Source organism: Tauraco erythrolophus, chromosome 11 (assembly GCF_009769465.1).
Source record: "Tauraco erythrolophus isolate bTauEry1 chromosome 11, bTauEry1.pri, whole genome shotgun sequence".
NCBI lineage: Eukaryota > Metazoa > Chordata > Aves > Musophagiformes > Musophagidae > Tauraco > Tauraco erythrolophus.
Genome location: NC_141475.1, coordinates 18,568,137 through 18,587,326, shown reverse-complemented (window position 1 = coordinate 18,587,326; position 19,190 = coordinate 18,568,137). Strand labels below are relative to the sequence as shown.

Below are 19,190 nucleotides of genomic sequence, written 5' to 3'. Positions count from 1 at the left end.
ATCCACCCAGACCTCCTGTAGGAGGCACCCAGACCTACTTTGTTTTGTGAAAGCTAAACATTTCCATTGTCCCTGCCCACAGCCACTAGCAGAGCATGGCTTCTCTTATAAACAGTGTATGAAAGGCTATAAACAAAGCTAGGGAAGTATGTGAAAGGCTGCAAATAAGGCTATTTCGGGTATTTTAGTTTAAACTACTGTTACTAACATTACTAACGCCATAGCGTCTTTCTCATTGGTATATTTTGTCTTTGTTCCTCTTAGCAAAAGCACAGAGACTAAAGACATGGAAAAATTCACTCACCTCGAAGCTCTGCTGTTCACTGCTGTGCTGGAGAATTGTGTCGATCAACTCGCAATCCTTGGATATATCATGCCGGTTTCATACGAGGGCAAGACAGACCTCAGCCATGTATGTGCCTCTGTCCTCCCTGCTTAAAATACATCTCGTTTTTTTCTTGTCTTGGTTTTATGTCTTCTACCAGCATTTTTTAAAAATCAACTCAGATATTTTTTCTGCTAAGTGCTTTGGAGAAGAAACACAATAAAAGTGCATGGATGACCAATTTTAATATTTATACTGCAGCATCACTGAGAAGCCTTTGTCAAGACTTTGTGCAAAGGACCCTACTGACCCCAAATGAGATTCCTGGGCTTATAATTTTAAAATCTCAGTGGTTAGATGACAGGCAAAGGATTAGGGAAAAGGAAGCAAAACATATCTAGGTTCTTATGTAGATATAAAGCTCTTTTAAAAATTCTTTTTCTGTCTAAGTCCATGCTAAATTGCCTTTAGTCCCCACAGACAATGAATTAAGGAAGATTCCACTTCAAAATATATTAGTAATTACCCATTCTCAATGACCATTATTAATTAGTTGATTTCTAATAGGCATTGTAACTGAGATGGTTTGGGCAGAGATATAAAGAACAGAGAAGAAGCCCTAATGTTCAGGCAGAGGTTTGTTGCTGTGGAGGAAGGTGGTGTGATGTTTCTGGTAGCTGATAGACACAGGAAACACGATGGGACCATCCTGAGGGATAAATAGTTCTAAGTTATGTGGTCATCTATTTTAAGTGACATAGCAGGCTGTTTCCAGTTTAAGCAGATCTGAAACTCTTTTTCAAGAGGAACTCAGAAAAAAAGTGCGTGACCAAGACGGAAATAAAAACTGGGATCCAAGTTTTCAGATCTAATGCTGTTCATTCTGTCTAATGTACCACTTAAGAATGCAAGAGGAATGTAAATCGGTGTGGTTTTTTTTCTACGTGTTTCCTTTCCATGCTGCCTTCTTTTCAAAAAATCCGTTTGCAAAGCAGCAGAAGCTGGTGTACAGTTTTCAGGGCGGGAGCGATGCTTAGACTGTGCAATAGAGGGCACTCCTCCCTTAGAAGAGCCCTGGGAGCCAGCCTCACTTCTTTCCAGAGGATGCTTCTCCCTCACGGAGTTGGGTGGGAGACCTCTGATGTGCAAAAACCCAGAGAAAGAGCATTATCTCTAGGACGGTAGGAGACACGGAGACTCAGGTTGACAGACCTACTAAAGGTACATTCAAATTACAGAGAAGCCACCTTAGCTTTTCTCTTCAATCACAGAAGCTCATTTTTTCCAAGTCGCTTCTTAAAACACGATTTTCTCCCAGACTGTAAACCTTATTTGTGTTCTTAATCGAGAAGGAAACAATTAGAAATAAGAAAATGGCTTAGGGAAGCTACATGCCAACTTTGGTGCTCTGTAATTTGCTACTCCTCTCGATTCCTCAGTTTACACTTGGCTGTTATCGTTTTATTTGGAGAAGACCTGTATTTGCAAAGTACCCTGGAGCTCTGTCAGTCAAACAAATCAATCACGTTTTCGAAGACTGACATCTAAATTTCAGTTGATGGCATTTTGGAGAAGATTAAACACAGTGGTGGCCAGTGATTTTCCGAATCAGAGACTCTTACACATTGCTTCACACAGTGCAGAGGAAGGCAGCCTTTCTATTTGCTGAATTTTGTGCAAAAGACTAGCAAAAGATAAACAGCCAGGAGCCTACACAGATGGTAATGCATGCAGTTTACAAACGCCTTGCTCTTACATAGTTATTTGGTAATTATCAGCGTGTAAGTCCCTGCTGTTTACAGACAATCCACTTACAGCCTCTCTTGAACTTTCCCAGACATTGAAAAACATCTGCCAGAACATTAATAAAAGCTGCATGATATTAAAGCAGTTTGTTTGCCAAAATTAGTTCTTTCTGAAGTACAGCCACCACCAGCAAACTATTTAAACAATTTTTTGTTTAATTAACTATGTCATTTTCATTGGCTTGTGTATGCTTTGCATGGGATTCATTTAATGTAAATTCAACTGTCCCAAAATTAAGCATGTAGTCACCTAGACCCCTCCTGTAGTCAGTGGTGAGCCAGGCACTGCCAGAGGCTGGTTCATCTGGCACAGGGATGTCCATGATGCTCATCACCAACCAGCCCTTGCAGTGCCGTGCGCGCTGCAGACCACGGCAGCGTCATAGACCATAAGGGAGCCTCGCTTCCCAAGTGACTTCTTGCGAATGCTACTGGCATTCACAGTTGCTGCCCTGTCTGCTTGCTTGTACTCTGCACTCTACAAATCTGTGTGGTTGTGGAGGGATCTGGACTAAGAACTGGTGCTGCTAAAAATAACCTTTTTTTTTTTTTTTTCTCCTTTTTGCTGGACAATGTTTCAGCTCAGTAAGTTCTCTAATCCGATTCTCCAAGCAGCCAGGGTGGGGAATAGGCAGCTAGGGACCAGGAGGAGGCTGGCAGTGACTACATTAGCTGGCTTCAGCAATACTGCTATTAGGTGTTCAGCCACAGAGGTTTCGGTAGGCAGGCAGGAAAATTTTCCCTTTTAATGTCCCAGTGTATAAACCCGCATTCTTACCCACAGCACATAACACAGAGAAATTCCTAGAAGCAAGGTCTCAGCTGATTTCATAGCGTGCTTTTGCTTTTCTGGGGCTTTTTCTTTTTTAATAAAATTGTACATGGCCACAAGATACCTTTCCATGTAGAAGAGAGCTGCCAATATTTTGAATTTCTTCTTTGAATTCAAGTTATACTTCCTCTGCTATCTCTCTCTCAACAGCTAAGCGGATAGCTGACGTCTGTCACTTTTAGTTCCTTACGTCTTACCTCTTGTTGTAACAGTAATATTGTAGGGAAAGGTCATGGTGACAGGCGGTGGGAAATGGCTACGATGGAGAGAAGGCGGAGGGGAAACAGGCTAACAGTCTTCCAGCACATAAAAGCTGCTGCAAAAATGGAAGGAATGATTTATTCTCTGTGCCTGCGGAGACTAGGACAAGAAGCCAGGGGCTCAACTGCAGCTGAGGAGAAAAAACTTCCCTATGGTAAAGATGCTGACATGCTGACACATGGAGGGTGTGTAGTCTCTGTTGCTGGAGGCATTAAGAACATGTCAGGAACGACACAGTCTGAACCATCATCTCTTGGGGCGGATGAATTCACCTTTTGGGGCCTTGTCTAGTCCTGTCACTTTGGGACTTTTGATCCCATAAACTTTAATAACCCTACATTGTGTGCTCAAAGCTAACCAAGATAAACGTTTCTGCTCTTCTCACTTTGCAGAATGTAACACACGCTACCAACTGCTCTTAGTATAGCTTCATGCTACTTTATTATTAATTTTTCTTCCTCTCACATAATGTTGCAGAGGGTTTATTTCTGCTGCCCAGTGTGAAAGCAGATCTCTCATTCACTTTTAGACTTGCAGCCAGGAAATGAAAGAAATCACAGAGACCCAGAAGAAGCTGGACATTAACTACCAAGAGCTTATGTCAGCAAGGAAAGGGAGTGAGGAAACAGTCACCTACACGTCTCCGAAAAGCATCAAACACAAGCAAGAGCAGGGGAAAACTGAAGGTCTAAAAAGTGCCCATCATCTTTCCAGTAGGGCCATGAAATACAGTGCTCTGTCTGTAGAGAATCTCACAAAAATTCAGGCTGACAGGTGAGTGAAGCACAAATATGCTGTCTACAGGGGATGCTCAGAGCTGTAAAGGTCTCTGTCTATCTCTTGAAAGCGAAAATACAAACTTTCCCCTCTCCCACTGCTGGTGGTACCACAGTCTTGGTCCAGAGGGAGTACCTCTAAAGAGAGCAGTGGGGTCTAGCTTCATAGGCTGTTTAGTTCTGGCCTTTACTTGCCTCTGGATGCCAAGTAATGGCAATCAATTTATTTTTAATGGAGCTAGAAAATATTACCCAGTTGATAATGGTTGCTTGGGTGGAATTCATGCTAGGAACTGGCCAATGCTGATGTTCTGGTACATGGAGTCAGGTTCCCCCAGCAGATATGTAGGGGCAAAGCAGGATCTGAGCATTGTCCTGTGAACTCAGTTACTCTGCAGGACACACAGAGCCTCTGTGGCAGCTACAGCCATTTTCCTTTATAGAACAGGTAATGTAATAAAGACCAAAGGGTTTTTTTTCTTTTTTTTTTTTTTTTAATAAATTTTATTTCTGCACCTAATCAAGTGCTTTGATTTGCAGAAATACCAGCAGCCTTTGAGACAGATTCGGGAGCTGAGCATTCCAGTATGCATTTTTCTGCATCCTGGCTTCTGTCCTTTAATGTTGTTTCAACAAAGGGCTTAAAGAAAATTCTAACACAAATGAGGAAAATACAGCTAAAGTATAAATACCGTATGCACCATGAAATTCAATAAACTGGGCAAGCCCATGTATTTGTTAAAATCAGCTTAGAGCTGTAGTGGGATATTTTGGCACCCAGATGTCTCTTCATGGACACACTTGTCTGCATCCCCAGGTCTCATTTTCCAAGATCCACTTAACTGTCATCACTACTGCAGGCCAGCAGCCTTCTTCCTGATGGCAGCACAGTCTGGCACAGTACAGATATGTTTGTCTGTTTTTGCTGTTTCCTAGAGTAGCATTCGGGGCAGCGTTTTTAAAATTCAAACTTCAACCAACTCCTAGTACAGAGTTCTCCAGCCGTACAAGAAGCAGGTACCATGGAAGAAGCACTCCTGAGTTTGACAGACATAAGAACAGAAATGAGATCTTATATTTCCTTATCTTTTTAGCTGTAAACAGTAACAGATAAAGGTGCCAGCCACTGTAGTACCAGCACCTGTAAATTACTGTTGTGTTCCTTTTCCTCCTGGCAGGCAGTATGCAAGTGATGTAATTACAGTCACTATGAAAAACATGCAGGAATCAGGAACATTTAATAGCCTAACAGAAGCTAATGAGAGAGAGAAGACAAAAAAGAGCAAGTTTCATGACTTACTTATCAGGTCAGTGTTGTGTTCAGTACTTTCCTGCTTAACTGCTCAAAGCCAAAGTCTGTTCCCCCTCAGTACATGCTAAAAAGGAAAAAAACAACCAAGATACAGAAAGGATTCTGCTTTTCCCACTTCAATTGTTCTGTCTTCTTTACAAATTGCACTTTTTTCCCTTTCAGAAGGAAAGAACTGATGGTTCTGATACTGATCTGAGCTAGGAATTGCCTGAGCTTTCACCACAGTGGACACCTGTGTCTGCATTAATGCAAACGCTACTCCATAGCAATTAAAACATAACGTGATGTAGGAGCACCCTGATCTTTAACTCCTTGTCCCCAGTGAAAGCCCGAGCAGCAGAGAATCTGTTCAAACCAGAGCCAGCAACATATGGTCTTTAGGTTGTGTGATGCCCAGGAGGATCTGCTCTGACCCATATGCTAATACACTCCCTTTCCCCAGGAGCAGCCAGGGGCTAGCACAGATGGGAGCAGAGGCAATCGTCTTATTTAACCCTAATCCACCAGCCACTGCAGTATGGATCCTCTTCTGTCCCAAATCTCGTAGCTCACAGATTTGTTATAATCTCAACTCAAAGTGGAGATTCCTTAGCTCAAACTTCTGTGCTCTAGAGGTTTGAAGTTTTTTTAGCATGGGAAGCTCTGGTTCAATCCCTAGCATGTCAGAGAGAACCACAGTCATCACAGGAGTATTTGGCCATTTTAAAGCCACTTCATTCTGTGTAGCAACTCAGGCCTATCATTTAGGGTAGACAGCAAAGCTGCTGTAAGTCATGATCTGCCTGAGTCCGATGTACTGGAACAGCTCCAGCAACGGCTCAGGGGTCTGCCTGTAGTGCAAGCCCCCAGCTTCCAGTGAAATGTGAGATTTCAAGCATGGAACCCAACACTTCCACTGTCTAAACCCAAGGGATTTATTGTTTATCCATGGAAGGGAGAGAAAGCAAAAATCAAAGCAGCAATTGCTCATGGATTATCTGTCCAATACTGGAAGGTGGAAAGGAGCAGACAAATTATAATTAGAAAGGACATAATCCTTTTTACTCCATTCTATCAACCATATCTAACCACTGTGTTTTCTGTTCTACTATACATTCTTTTCATGGAACGAACCTGATCTGCCTTTCAATATAATGTATACTTATCTGGGTCTGTGTCAACATACTAGCCTGAAAGCAGTCTGAAGTAAAACTGGAACTTCTTATTAGGAGCTTTTGTTTATCATGGTCCATCAGCTAAGGACTCTGAAAATGAAATGCATGTTTGATTGTAAAGTTGGGATAGGGTGTGAAGCCTCAGGTACCAACTCTAGTATTTACTGGCCTTAAATCAAATCATAAGCATAAAAGCTTAGTGAAGCACTCCGAGTTAAATATGATCATAAGACCTAGAACGTTACTGCGTCTGTTTTGTTTTAAACAGGTAAACAGCTCTGTAGCTTTTGGCCTTCACTCATGTTCCTTCACGGATCTCAGAATCCGAGGCAGTGTTTTTTGGAAGATTTTAAGTCTGGTAGAAAAACCCCATATTCCATACATATAAAGAAACTTACACAATCTGCCACTGTCCACTGATTAGGCATGCTTCTGCCTAGAAACAGGGATATTTTTTCCCGAAATGCAGAAACTGTCACTTGGTGGTAGGCTTCTTTCCTCTCTGCTGTAGGAAACACATCATCCTCAAGTCCACTCCAGGCTTTCAACAAGAGCAGCCCCCGTTTTTTCGCTCATCCTCCCTTTCATTCCCATCCTCCTCGCTCAGTCTCTGCACCTCTTCTTTCAGGATTTCCTTACCCAGTCACTAGCTTTGGTCAGGAGTCTCTGTTCCTGACTCGCAGATGCGTTACCTCCCTGAGGCTCAGAGTGGAGAAATTAATGCCTTTTTTGCTACTCAGCCATGGGATGGGGCTTGTCTTGTGCTGTTCTGAAGAAGCAGGACAGGCTTTTGTGTGTACTTCTTTTAGTTCAGCTGTTAGAAACTCGTTGAGTGAGGTGGGTAAGTGGGGCAGTGCTCAGCTAGGTCCCAAAATGTACCAGGAGACAGGAAGTTCCCCTTCTACATAAACAGCTCTTGTATTTTTTGATATATTCTAGTGATTGCATTTTCCTATTTTTCTTCAGGGAGGAGGAAGGAAAGAAGGAGATAAAGGCACTTGAGAAACAGCTGCAAGATGTCAAGAAAGAAACTGAAATAGAACTTCAGGTGAGATCACTTAACACTGGGCGTCATGCCAGGGGGGAAGGCTATTAGCAAGCTCGACCCTGCTGCTAGGAACTAGCAGGAACCAGGAACTAGCAGTCAGATGAGAGGATGTGGGGCATATATAGTGAGCCATCAAGTAGGAATGTAGAAGCAGAATAATTGCAATAAGGATTTGTATTCTGAATTCAAGCCTGTTAATGACTTTAAGAGCAGTGTCCAATGGTTTTCAAATTGGAGCTTCAAAAGGAGCTCAAAGTGCTCGTGATCGAATCGGAACACCCCAAAAACACTGCAGAGTGGCAAAGCACAGACATCTGCAATCAGTGAGAAAGAGGTTATCTGCAGATAGCAGTATCTAAGGTTCTGTCATACTTACTTGTGCAGATGTGACACCTGCCACAGAAGAAACTGTGATGAGGAGGGAGTGAGAAAGAAATAAAACTGGCACAGGGGCATGTCATTTTTCTACCAACAATTTTGTCTGGGGAAAATGTTGCCATTTTAATCTATTTTTCTAGGCTTCCAGACATTAGAAAAATCCCAAACATGAAAGTCCTACACAAGGACATAAGCTGTCAACTTGATCTTTCTGGAAAGCTTCAGCCCTACTGTCTGCAGCATGCAAACAGTGTGTGCACGCACAGTAAATCTGGGGCATTCTGCACACGTCAGACTTGCTACACAGCGCAGATCGATTGAATGGCATATTGCTGGTCACTCTGACGCTTACCAGACAGGTCAGGCTTGATGTTCACGTGTGCTTTACAGCGAAAGCACATGCAGTTCTGTGCACGAACATGGAAACGTAGCCTAGCCCTGCTGAGACAGAAAGAGCACGGGATAGAAAACAAGCAAAAGGCAGGCAGGTTCAGAGCTACTCAAGCGCTGGAAGAAGGAACAAGAATCTGACATTTGGTTCAGTACTGAGCAAGAGGACAGCAAGGGCATCTGAGGAAAGAATTGGTATCACTGAATTTTGTCTTTGGACAAAAGCATGGGCAGTAATCACACCAGGATATAGCTGGCTGCAGAGAAGAATTTTAAGCTGCTGACATGCAGGTGAAGTACAGCTCATAGGACATGAAGGGTTTGTGTTGGCAGTGTGGACGCATGTGCATGGAAAGTTTAACTGTAAATATAGGATGGTTGTAAGAACATGAAGGATCTGTTGGCACTGGTAGTGTACGCAGCTATTTATAACTGACAAAACACCTGCAGTCCAGGGAAGATATTAGAACAGCAGAGAAGGGAGCAGGAATGTACGAGATGGGAAAATTCATTTAGGTCAGTATTCATCTACTAGTGGAGATCCTGGAAATGCATTACGTACACCAGGAAGTGTAGCGAGATGAAAAGAATACTGGAAAAAAACTGTGTACATAACAGAGAGGAGAAAGGAGTCACTGAGGGAAATAGAAAGTCAGCAAGTTAGGACACAAACTGAGAACGCACAGTTATGGGAACTAAAAGAGAAACGAAGGATGAACTTTTTTTCCCTACGGATTTCAACAGAACATATAAAGGATGTAGATGTCGGAGCCAGGACTGAAAAGGGGAGCTGTCACACTTACCGCCACTGGAAATGGTATGGAAGCCTATTTCCAAGCCCTATGAGACAACCCAAAATCGCCGTGACATCTGTGTGGCAGTTAAACGAAATAAGCTGGATAGTTTGTTGGGCTCAGAGACCGCCTGTGGTCCCTGTGATTCTGCACATTGTCCCTTCTCAGTCAGATTCTCATGGCTCCTGGGAAGTTCCTGTTCTCCCACCCCAACCTACTGAATATGATGAGGTTGTTCTCCTGAGTAGTGCTCCTCAAACCTCACAGTGTTTGCAGCACCTCTGTGTACACAACACACGTACCCAGTTCTGGTTTAATGCCTTCCCAGGGACTCGTGTACAAGGGGCTGTAACCATCCCTTCTCCCACTAGCAGCAATGTCCTGGCACTGTGCAGTCAGGCTGGGCACTTCTCCGTGTCCTGGTCTACACCTCTTCTACCTCTTGCAGTCATAGGAAGGTGCGTAGCTCCTGTGCTGAGAGGGTGCTCTTCTCCGTGTTCTTCTAGTACCTTCTGCTAATTTGGTTCTTGCTTTTCCCCTCATCAAATTGGACCTGCACCCATCTGGGATTTTTTTTATGTTTCCAGCTTAGAATTCCTTTTCTGGGCTTCCTTATAGTTTCAGCTTTGATAACAAATCAAAGACAAGACTACTTTCAAGTACTGCTTTCCTCCTGTGCCAAAAATAATGGTGTCTCACTGTGTCTCCCAAGGGAGAATAATTTCTATTCACTTCATATGGGATTTTCCCATAGGCAGTTCTACAGACACTTGAATGATTTGTCACCTTGCCAACTAATTAAAAACAAAAATACAGCTTGCTGATTTTGGAGTACTTTGAACAATACTAATGCACAGACCTGTAGACAAAAGCCTATACGGTTGTCTCCAGCCTAGTGAATGAGAAAACAAAAGCAAGCAAATCTAATCATGGAACCAGAAAAACACGGTCTTTGCGTCATGCATGTTGCCTGCATGTTTGTATTTTCAGAGTCGCAAGCTCTTAATGAGATGCTAATTAATGCTGCATTAGCCTGCTCAGCTTATTTTTCTTTCTAATGGAACACAAATCAAACGCTAAATGTTCTTATTTATTTTGTTTTTCCTCTTAGAAAACACTGATGTCTCTAAAGGAGCTGAAACGAGCAGTCTGGTTTTGTTCTTACTGCTCTGTGCAGGAGCATCACCGATAGCTCCAGTTTGGCTGCAGGAGTTCTGTTTGCTGCTGCAGTGATCATTTTCTAGCTTGTATATCTAGTGATGGCAGTCTGCACAGATTTTGAAACAAGTTAATATTGTACAGGATTATATAGTTTAACATGAAAATTTAGGAAATGTAAACTTTAGAATTCCTGCGTTGCTATTCACCCAGAGACTTTTCATGTCCTGTAGGCTCTGTGGTATACTCATGCCACCCACGTGTGCAAGTTGTGGTACAGTTTTATAACAAGCAGTGATATTGCAGGGTACCTACCAGACCAAAAGCCGAGATGTTGCACCACGGTACCAAAGAAAACAGGTCTGTAACTTTTATTCTAGGTGGGCTCTTGTAACACACCCAGCTCTGCTGTGTCAGTGCACTGCTCAGTAGTGCTTTTAGCAGCGCGACTAAAATCCATCGTGTTTCTTCCCTTATCCTCTCCCAGGTGGACAAATGCATCAATGAAGCATTCTGGGGGAATGTTTTACACACATATACCCATGCACTGGTACATGCTTATATTGGAGAAATACACCAGGCCATTACAATAGGAGGCACAAGGTTTGTGATGGCCTTGAGCTCCTGGGCGACTTCATTCCACTGCTGGCAGAGCTCCGAGGCAGCTCAGCAGGACCTGGAGCTGGTGTGCTAGACCCAAACCTGGCTCCAGAGGGACAGGACCTTTGACAAGAGCACTGCTGCCAACGGGTCTGCTCCCTCTGCCCGCAAACTGCCCCTCACACAGCTGACTCCCGCAGTCGCTGGGGCTGGCGGTGAGTGAGCAGAGGGCTGCGGAAGCTGTTACATGGAGGCTGGGTGACCTTCCAGGCCTGTTGTCCTTTCAGCTGAGGCATTTCTCAGGGGTGTGCAGCGTGGGGATGTCCTGGCAGCTGGGACTGAAGTGTTCGTAGGGCTGCACGGTGTGGTTTCAGGCTGCAGCAGGTGTGTAGATCTAAGCATATCTTCAGGCTTTGCAAGAAGAGAACGCACAGCTGCCGATGGGGAGCCTTGAGCTCATGCACACTTGGTGTGGAAGCACGGAGGCAGCAGCGGGGCTCGCTGCTGGCACGCAGCACGGCACCTGGTCCCCTGCCCCCTCCCAGTGCCTGCCAAACGGCGGGCGCGGGGTGTGCTGCTGGCAGCAGGGGGTTCGTCCGATGGCTGGAGGAATTCCTCAGACTGTTTACTCCTGTTTGCTATTTTTGTCACCAGCTGTTATTTTTAGTGACTGTAAATACTAATTGCTGTGGAAGAGCTGAGACATCTAGGTGGCACTTGCGAGAGAGAGAAATCAAAGTAAATGAAAACACAGGCGCGCGCACAGCCTCTCCAGCTGAGTGCTGTCGCCTTTGCAGCCAAACAGCATCTGCGGGGCAGACTCCCATGGCAGTGGATAACAGCAGCAGGCAGGCCTCTGAGCTGCTGTCTGCGAGCTGAGAGATCAGAGAACATCAGCTTGTTTACCTGCTTGTGAAGCAGACTGGTTCTTGACAACTATTTCCTGGGTTTTGATCTCAGTCTCTGCCAGTTCTGTGATAGTTTTGGACATGAGGTATGATTTTGCATCTTTGGCTTGGCAGATCCAACGCTGAAGTCATCCCAGACAAGCAGCCCAGAGGTTTACTGCAGTTAACTAGGAAAGCGCGCCGTGTCCCGCCTGGGACCTTTGCTATGATAAACCAGAATGAATAAATACTAACCCATTTTCCCAGTGCCTGCCCCTGAGTCCAGGGAACAGCATACTCTACAGAGGGTGCCCACAGCTTGTGGGCGTTTTCTGCTGCATTTATTGCCTGCAGCCTCGTACCGAACGTGGCCCAGTTCTGCAGCGCCAGGTCCCTCAGCTGGGCTGCAGTAGCTGCCCACGCGCCCGCAGCCGACTTTCCCTCTCCAAGCAAATGCGTTGGCTGTAAACCACCCATGGGGTTTTGCATTTCACTTCCCGTCTGCTTTGGATTGTGTAACCAAGCCCCCAGACTCCCCACATCTAACGAAGATGTTTTACAACACCACAGACCAAATCCAAACCACAAACATGCCCTACAACAAAGAAAACAAACAGAGCAGATGGGCCCCCAGCCTGGCTGAAGCCTGGGGTGCTGGAATCAAAATCACTTTTTCCTCTGCTTTACTAAAATATGACACGAAAAAGAAAAATAATTTGGTGAAGTGTTCATGCTCTGCCCACCTCTCTAATATCTGAGAACTTTGTAACCGAGGCTGAACCCTTCTTTGCTGACCTGTTTGCAGATCCTTAGCAGATAGCAGTAACACACTGACATCAGCAGCGCTCGGCTTTGCTGAGCCTCAGCACCACAAAAAATCCGTGTTTTTCATTAGCATCTCCCCAGTCTTTCTGCCAGCCCCTCAATTTAGACTTGATTCCAGCATGACACAGGAAGATAATCTCAAAATAAAGTAGTACGGTCACCTCCCATGTCTACTGACCAGGAACACCACCTCTCCCAATGCCCACCAAAATTTCACATCAGGAAAATAAAGGCCTATCCCAGAAACCTTAATAGGTCATGTCTGTAGCTGTCTGCAGTCATATGATGATATGGCCATAAAATAGTATCTGATGCTGCAAACCTTCAAAAAAATGTGAATGCCTGACTTAAAAACCCACAAACCAGCATCAACCAAGGCCCCTAATCATCCTGAGCCTTACAAATGTACTTTACTGTTCCTAACTATGTCCGACAAGGGGTGCAGAGGGAAGGATTTGCCTTTTAACTGTTCCAAACTCTTCTTATAAGGAAACCTTTTCCAAATGAGTCATGCTGCATCGGCTTTTAAACACAGCACTATTGAGTGGCCTTTTTCCATGTTTGCACAGCTAAGGAATGCGAGGGTGCTTCAGAGACAAGATATGCGGGCTTCAAAACATTTAAATGCCAGTGCTTTGGTATTTCATCTTCAGCTGCGAGGTTTGGCTGATGGATGTTCAAGCCGTCACGGCATGGCAGGGAAGTAAAGAGAAAGGCTGGAATGGAGCAATCGGGCACCAAATCAGAGGCATTAAGATTGATCTTGCATAATTGCACAGGAGACTTTGATGACCTTTTTAACTCTTAATACAAAGGTCTAGAGTTTTTCATTTTACAGGCAGTGCTTCCAAGTTCCAACCTCAAACTAATGAACTCTTATCCGTTACTGAAAGAAATCATTAAAAAGGAGTAAACAAAACAACAATCCCAAATCAAGCAAATGCACTTCGCTTCCAGAGCATGCTCCAAAAGCCGGACAAACGGAGCACGTTGGCTCAGGATTCTTGCCCATGAGGGATCTCCTGGGGACAGAATTCCCCCAGGAAACCTCAGCTCCATTGTGAAACAAGTCACGGGGAGGGGCTGGGAGCTCAGAGCCAGCTTTTCCTTGGCACTTCTTCCTTGCCCTGGGTGTATGCTTTTATAACAAAGCGGGCACCATCTACCTGGTAAGATTTCAAGAAAGAGCTGTTTAAACACATGAGCAAGACAAGATTAGATTTTCACCTGTTCCTAAGTTTGTGTTTATACAGTTGCTGCATAACTAGAAAAAAACAAATCCAAGGAATAGAGTATACTTTAGGAAATCAAACTTTGGCTTATATGGGGCTGAGGCCTTATACTCTTCTTACAGATGCTCACGCACTGAGACAGCCTAATCCAAGAGGTTAATAAAGTCTAATCTTAAACAGTTGAAATTATTTGTCTTCTGTCGTGCTTATAATAAGCGTGACTGAATACGTTCCTGGACCAGAGACCAGGAGGCCTGGCTTCTTCTCCCACTCTGTTCATCACTCCTCCCTCTCCAGAAATAACCACTCCTCACTGATGGGTTTCTTGCCTTCTGTATGAGTTACAAATCAAATTTCCCTTTGAAGTAGAGGTTGAAATGGAACAGCATTCAGGGAAAGTGTGAAGCCTATAGCCTCGTCTCTTCTGAGTTTATCGGGGAGTGGAAAGATTGAAAAACAGTGAGCTGACCTCCGTCTCCAGGCTTGCTTTTGTGCTCCTTGTGTCTCCTCCATTAGAACAGAGAGAATATGATTCTTTACCTCAAAGATGAGCTCCAAGAGATGAAGGCCAAAACCTACATGGAGAGCTACTACATGAAGAAAAGCACAGACCTCCAGGTCCACCAAACCCAGAAGTGGTGCAGCAATGCAGAGAATGTCTGGGACAAGGAGATTCAGGTAAGTCCTTCCCCACGGCCCCTACTGGAAGGCATCTCTAGCTAGTAAGGAGAGTCATCCCTTGCTCCCCAGATGCCACTTCTGTCACCAGCACAACTGTTGGAACTGGATGAGGAAACTCATCCAGATTAGAAATCTTTCTCTCTTCCATTGCTTCTTTGTATGGTCCTGCAACAGCAACAGCAGGAATGGCATGGCAGCAGGAGACAATGGCTGGAGGCGGGGACTGCTTAAACTAATACCATTGTCAGAGAAACATGCCTGTAACTGCCCAAAGCCTTGTAACTACAGGCTATTCTGCAACGTACGCAGCCCGAGCCCCCAGCATTGCCCACTGCACATGATGCTGACAGCCATTCCTGCGGCTGTAAGATGAACTGGACTAGAAAACTGTTCTGGTTTTGCAAGATTTTTTGTTTGGCCAATCGAGGTCTGATCGAGTTGTCCCTTTCTCACGGATGGCCCAGGGGCAAGGACTGCCTCGGTTAATTTTGTCACTGGGGAAAGCGCGTGTGGGCTACACGGGGAGCTCCCGCACACTTGCTGACTGGCTCGGCTTTCAGCAGCACGTGCGTGCACACATACGTGCTGAGAGTGGCTTTCACGTTTTCTGTCTGCGCTGATCACAGAGGTTGAGGAGCAAAACTGACGAGGAGATTCGAGTCCACATGGAGATTGAAAATTTCCTCAGGCAACAGCAGAAGGTATGTGTGATTTTCTGCTAATGCTTGAAGTAGCAACTGATAAGCATTCTATCATCAATTAGCACCTGAAGGAAACCAGTTATTGCTCCATCAAATTTACCAGGTTCCTGACTGCTGTGGTTTGAATGACTACTTACCCTCAAGTCTTAATTAACCCAGCTTTCCCAGACTTGGGATTTGCTACATTTGGATACATTTCCTTAAAATTAGAGTTCACTTAATGACTGGCAGTGTTTATTCAGGTGTTAGGGATTTTTCCTCCCTCAGATAGTTGTATTCCGCTAATAGTGATTTTGTTCAGACCTTCCTTGGCAGTAGCAACTCCGCGAAAAGTGTTATTGCACGAGGTGAGGGCAATGGTTTCACAGACCCAAGCGTTGTGCAATGGGCACAAAGAAGGGAATAACACAACCTGCCAGGCCAGTGTTGCCTTCTCTTAATGTGAGGAAGAATGAGGGTTGGATAATTGCTAACCCTCAATTGTACCCATTTTCAGCAGCAAACAACCACAAAAGTCCTTGTGCTGTTGATCCAGAAATCCGGAGCTTTCCTATCAACAGCAGTGCTCACTGCAGTGAATAACACTGGAAAGCATCTCATAAACCATGTGACTGGAACAAAACCTGTACTACTGCAGGGTACCAAACATCACTGCCAGTACAAAATATAATAGAATAGAAGATAATACATGTTTAAAAAATGTAATTTGAGTGCAAAAAAGTGCTGTCTCTTGAGAGCAATTAAATATTGTCCTCCGTATCCCAGAACCTTAATCTGATCAATGCTTCATAGCGAGGGGACTTTCCATGCACAAGCTGCAGTCTATTTGACCTCTACCAGAAGGCGAATTCCAAGCCTCTCTGTACTCAGACAGCAGCTGGTGGCTTTATAGGGGCCCACAAAGAGGAGGACCATGCCCTCCATCTCCCTTCCCTTGTGTGTCCAGCTGTGACGCCGTAATGAGATTGATGCTTTTCCTCAGATTATTTTTCCATGCAAGCAATCACGGTTGTTGCTATGGAGAAGTTATTGGTGAATGGGAGGAAGTCATCTGGGTGACTGTTTCTGCAACACCTGCCTTCCTATTCACGAGCGAGACAAAGCCAAGTTCACAACCTGAAATAGCGTGAAGTGCTCTCCCCTGGGACCTTATTCCTGTTGCGCTGAGTTTAATCCAGAAAGCAGGCAGGGAGTCAGGCAGAGGATAAAAGCTTTCTCACTGTCAAATTCTGTTTCTTAAAACCCCTTCCCTCTGTATACACACAAAGAACAGCTTCTCGTTGTCATTCTCTTCACCAAGATCGACTGTCCACAAACCAACCCCCAGTGCTTCTCTATTCTTCATGCACCTCTGACAGCATGTCCCAATCTCTCTTCATGCCCAGTCCTGTGCTGCAGCTTCCATGGTGAACCCCCAGCAAGGGGCCTGCAAACCACCAGTTATTTCTCACTAGTCCTAGGTGTTTGATCCTTTCAAGGCTTAGATGAGAAGGAAACACTGACCATGCAAAATTTATGGGACTCTTACCACCATCCTGAAAGCGGGTCAGATAACAGTAGCAAACCTTTCCCCTGTATGCTCTTTGTACCATGCTAAGCACCTCTCTATCTCCATGCAGATAGTGGAAGAGAAGCTGGAATACTGGATGGACAAGTATGAAAATGACACACATGCTAAAGATGAAGAACTGGATGCCCTAAAAGCATCAAAGGCAAACAACTTGGAAATGCTGCAGAGACTTGCCACGGAGGTAAGACATCAGCAGCGTCTCAGTGCTCAGCCATGCGAAAACTGCAGCCTGGCTTTTTCCTACTCTTGTTCAGATAAGGAACCAGGACCATGGCAAAAAAAACCCAGCAATCTTGAGGTGTAGGGTGCAATTATAAGCACTGGTCCTGGGAAGGCAGGGAACGAGTAGACATCTTCTGTTTGTCACCTGTGACATCAAGGACGGATGATGACGTTTCCCCTACAGCTATTTTCAAATACTAGCAAGTATCAGAGAGCTACTGACAGCCTTTGAGAAGGGTAAAGATATTGTTCCATCCCATCAATATGCCTCACCTTGGTTTGCTGCCTGTGTCTGAACAAACCTGCTCCTTCTAGCAACATCTGGGTACGCCAGGCTGCAACTGGAAAAGGCAGCTCCATCCCTTCCTGCAGATGCACATTCACAGCTGCACAGTGCTGTTATAAGGGAACTGATTCCAGTTAAAACTGTTCCTGCTCCACATTGGTTTCTTGGTTAACTGCTGGGCTCTGATCACAGCTATGCACAGCAGAGCAACACAGGGCAGAGATAAGTGTCTGGAAAAAGAGGTGTTTTAAAGCCAGAAGGAATTAACTTGCAATAATTCCTTACTGTCACTGGGTCTGAGATGATGGGACTGAGTTGCTTCCCTGCTTGTGGGCTCATTTTTCACTCTGTACACTGTCATCTCAGTGTCCCAAGTGTGTTTGTACATCATCTGCTGTCTAGCCTGGGGGAGCACGGGTCCTTCTCGCCACCATCTGTTGCCCGAGACGCCATCAGACAGCCATTTTACAGCACAGGATCAGAGGGTTAATCACACCCAGGCTGTGAGAGGCTTCACTTTGGCAGCAGCTCTCGGTGCCTTTGGACTGCAGGTGGTAATGAGCAACATTTGCCATCTGGAGTCAGGAAAGATCAAATAAAGGAGGTGGAGACCTTCCTTGGGGGAGGAAGGTCGGTGCTTACACATTACCATTGGGCTGCCAGGGAGCTCCTTGGTGCACAGAGTGGGGACCTGCACTGTGACCCACAGGTCAGAGCAGCCCTGGATGGGCTGTGAAAAGTGTGTAGCAAGGATGAGACCAGTAGGCAGCCAGAGGAGAAGACTTCTTGCACCAGGGTCCAGGTGAGCCCTGACCTGCCCTGGCAAGCTGCTGGGCAGAGTGAGCCTGGAAGGTTGGCCCTACAGTTTAGGGGATGTTTTTCATGTGGCTGCTGCCACCCCTGTGCTATCTTGCAGTGCCAGACGTTTGAGGAAACCATCATCAGTGACCGGGCAGAAAAGGCGGCTAAAAGAAGGCAACTAGAGCAGGATGCCCTGGAGCTGAAGAGCATCCTGAAGGTAAAAAGGAGCAAAGCTGAGGCAATGCTGTTCCATCAGCAGCAGTTGGGAGTTAATCATTTGCACCACAGGCTTTGTTCAGGCCTGAGGAAGTTGGCTGGTGTGGAGAGGCACAAGCAAAAGGCAGATAAAGCCTGTCCCTTCTGGGCAGACACAAAGGCAGCAGCTAGCTGCAGGCTGAGAAGGGAGCGCAAGAGGAGAAGCCAGTCTCCTCTAATGATCTGGGGCCGTGCTCATCACACCAGCCCCACCGCATGGGCAATACAAGGGGGATCATGGGGCAGTTCCCCTGCTCATCCCCTTGCCACCAGCCACAGATGCCCTTGACCCAGACACGGATACTTTCAGCGTAACCAGTGGAGGCCCAGCTGCTGCCAGTTAGGATCCTCCTGCAGATGGGGAGCGCCGGAGAGACGCTCGAGCCATTGGGCTGTACCAGGTGTCCAGCATGGGATTTCCCCTAAGACCTCTCTCTTGCTTCTCAGCTGCAGGCCTGGTGGAGAGGTACAATGGTCCGCAGAAACCTTGGTCCTTACCAGGCCCTCAGGAAGATTCGGGAGAAACAGCTATCAAAGCAGAAAGAAAATGGAAAAAAGGAAAAATCTGGAGCAAAGAAAAAGACACGATAAGTAAAGAAACCTGGCCACAGACATGCTCCAGGCTGTTGCTGGGCAGAGAACTCACAGTCTATCTGAAAGAACAAAATAAACCATGTTAACTGAGCTCAGACTGTTCTGGAGAACACAGTTCCTGACACACACAGCTAAGGTGAAGCTGCAATAATTCTTAAGATCTTGAAGCTGCCCTTGTACTGGAGAGAGACTGTTTCTCCAGTAGAAAGGAGAACTGCATCAAAGCAGTGCAAACGCTGTATCCCCCAAAGTGCTTTATGGAAACACGACAGCTAGCGGGAGGTAATCCTCTTAACGGCCCAG

The 19,190-nt window shown here is 45.4% G+C and overlaps 1 protein-coding gene across 1 annotated transcript; it reads left to right on the top strand.

Moving 5' to 3' along the window:
* Window positions 1–271: 271 nt before the first annotated feature.
* On the top strand, window positions 272–18,884 carry DRC9 (dynein regulatory complex subunit 9). The gene is made up of 9 exons (XM_009992770.2): window positions 272–412; window positions 3,753–3,997; window positions 5,178–5,306; window positions 7,432–7,513; window positions 14,294–14,455; window positions 15,085–15,159; window positions 16,779–16,910; window positions 18,154–18,255; window positions 18,741–18,884. Exons 1-9 carry the CDS (start codon window positions 287–289, stop codon window positions 18,882–18,884), a joined length of 1,197 nt encoding a protein of 398 aa, XP_009991072.1. The 5' UTR covers window positions 272–286.
* The last annotated feature ends 306 nt before the right edge of the window (window positions 18,885–19,190 follow it).

Bases quoted from the DNA above. Each gene is read 5' to 3' on its own strand.
- DRC9 (XM_009992770.2), top strand. From the start codon at position 287: ATGGAAAAATTCACTCACCTCGAAGCTCTGCTGTTCACTGCTGTGCTG. The intron at 14,456-15,084 runs GTAAGTCCTTCC...CGCTGATCACAG, and splicing joins TCTGGGACAAGGAGATTCAG to AGGTTGAGGAGCAAAACTGA. The intron at 18,256-18,740 runs GTAAAAAGGAGC...CTTGCTTCTCAG, and splicing joins AGCTGAAGAGCATCCTGAAG to CTGCAGGCCTGGTGGAGAGG.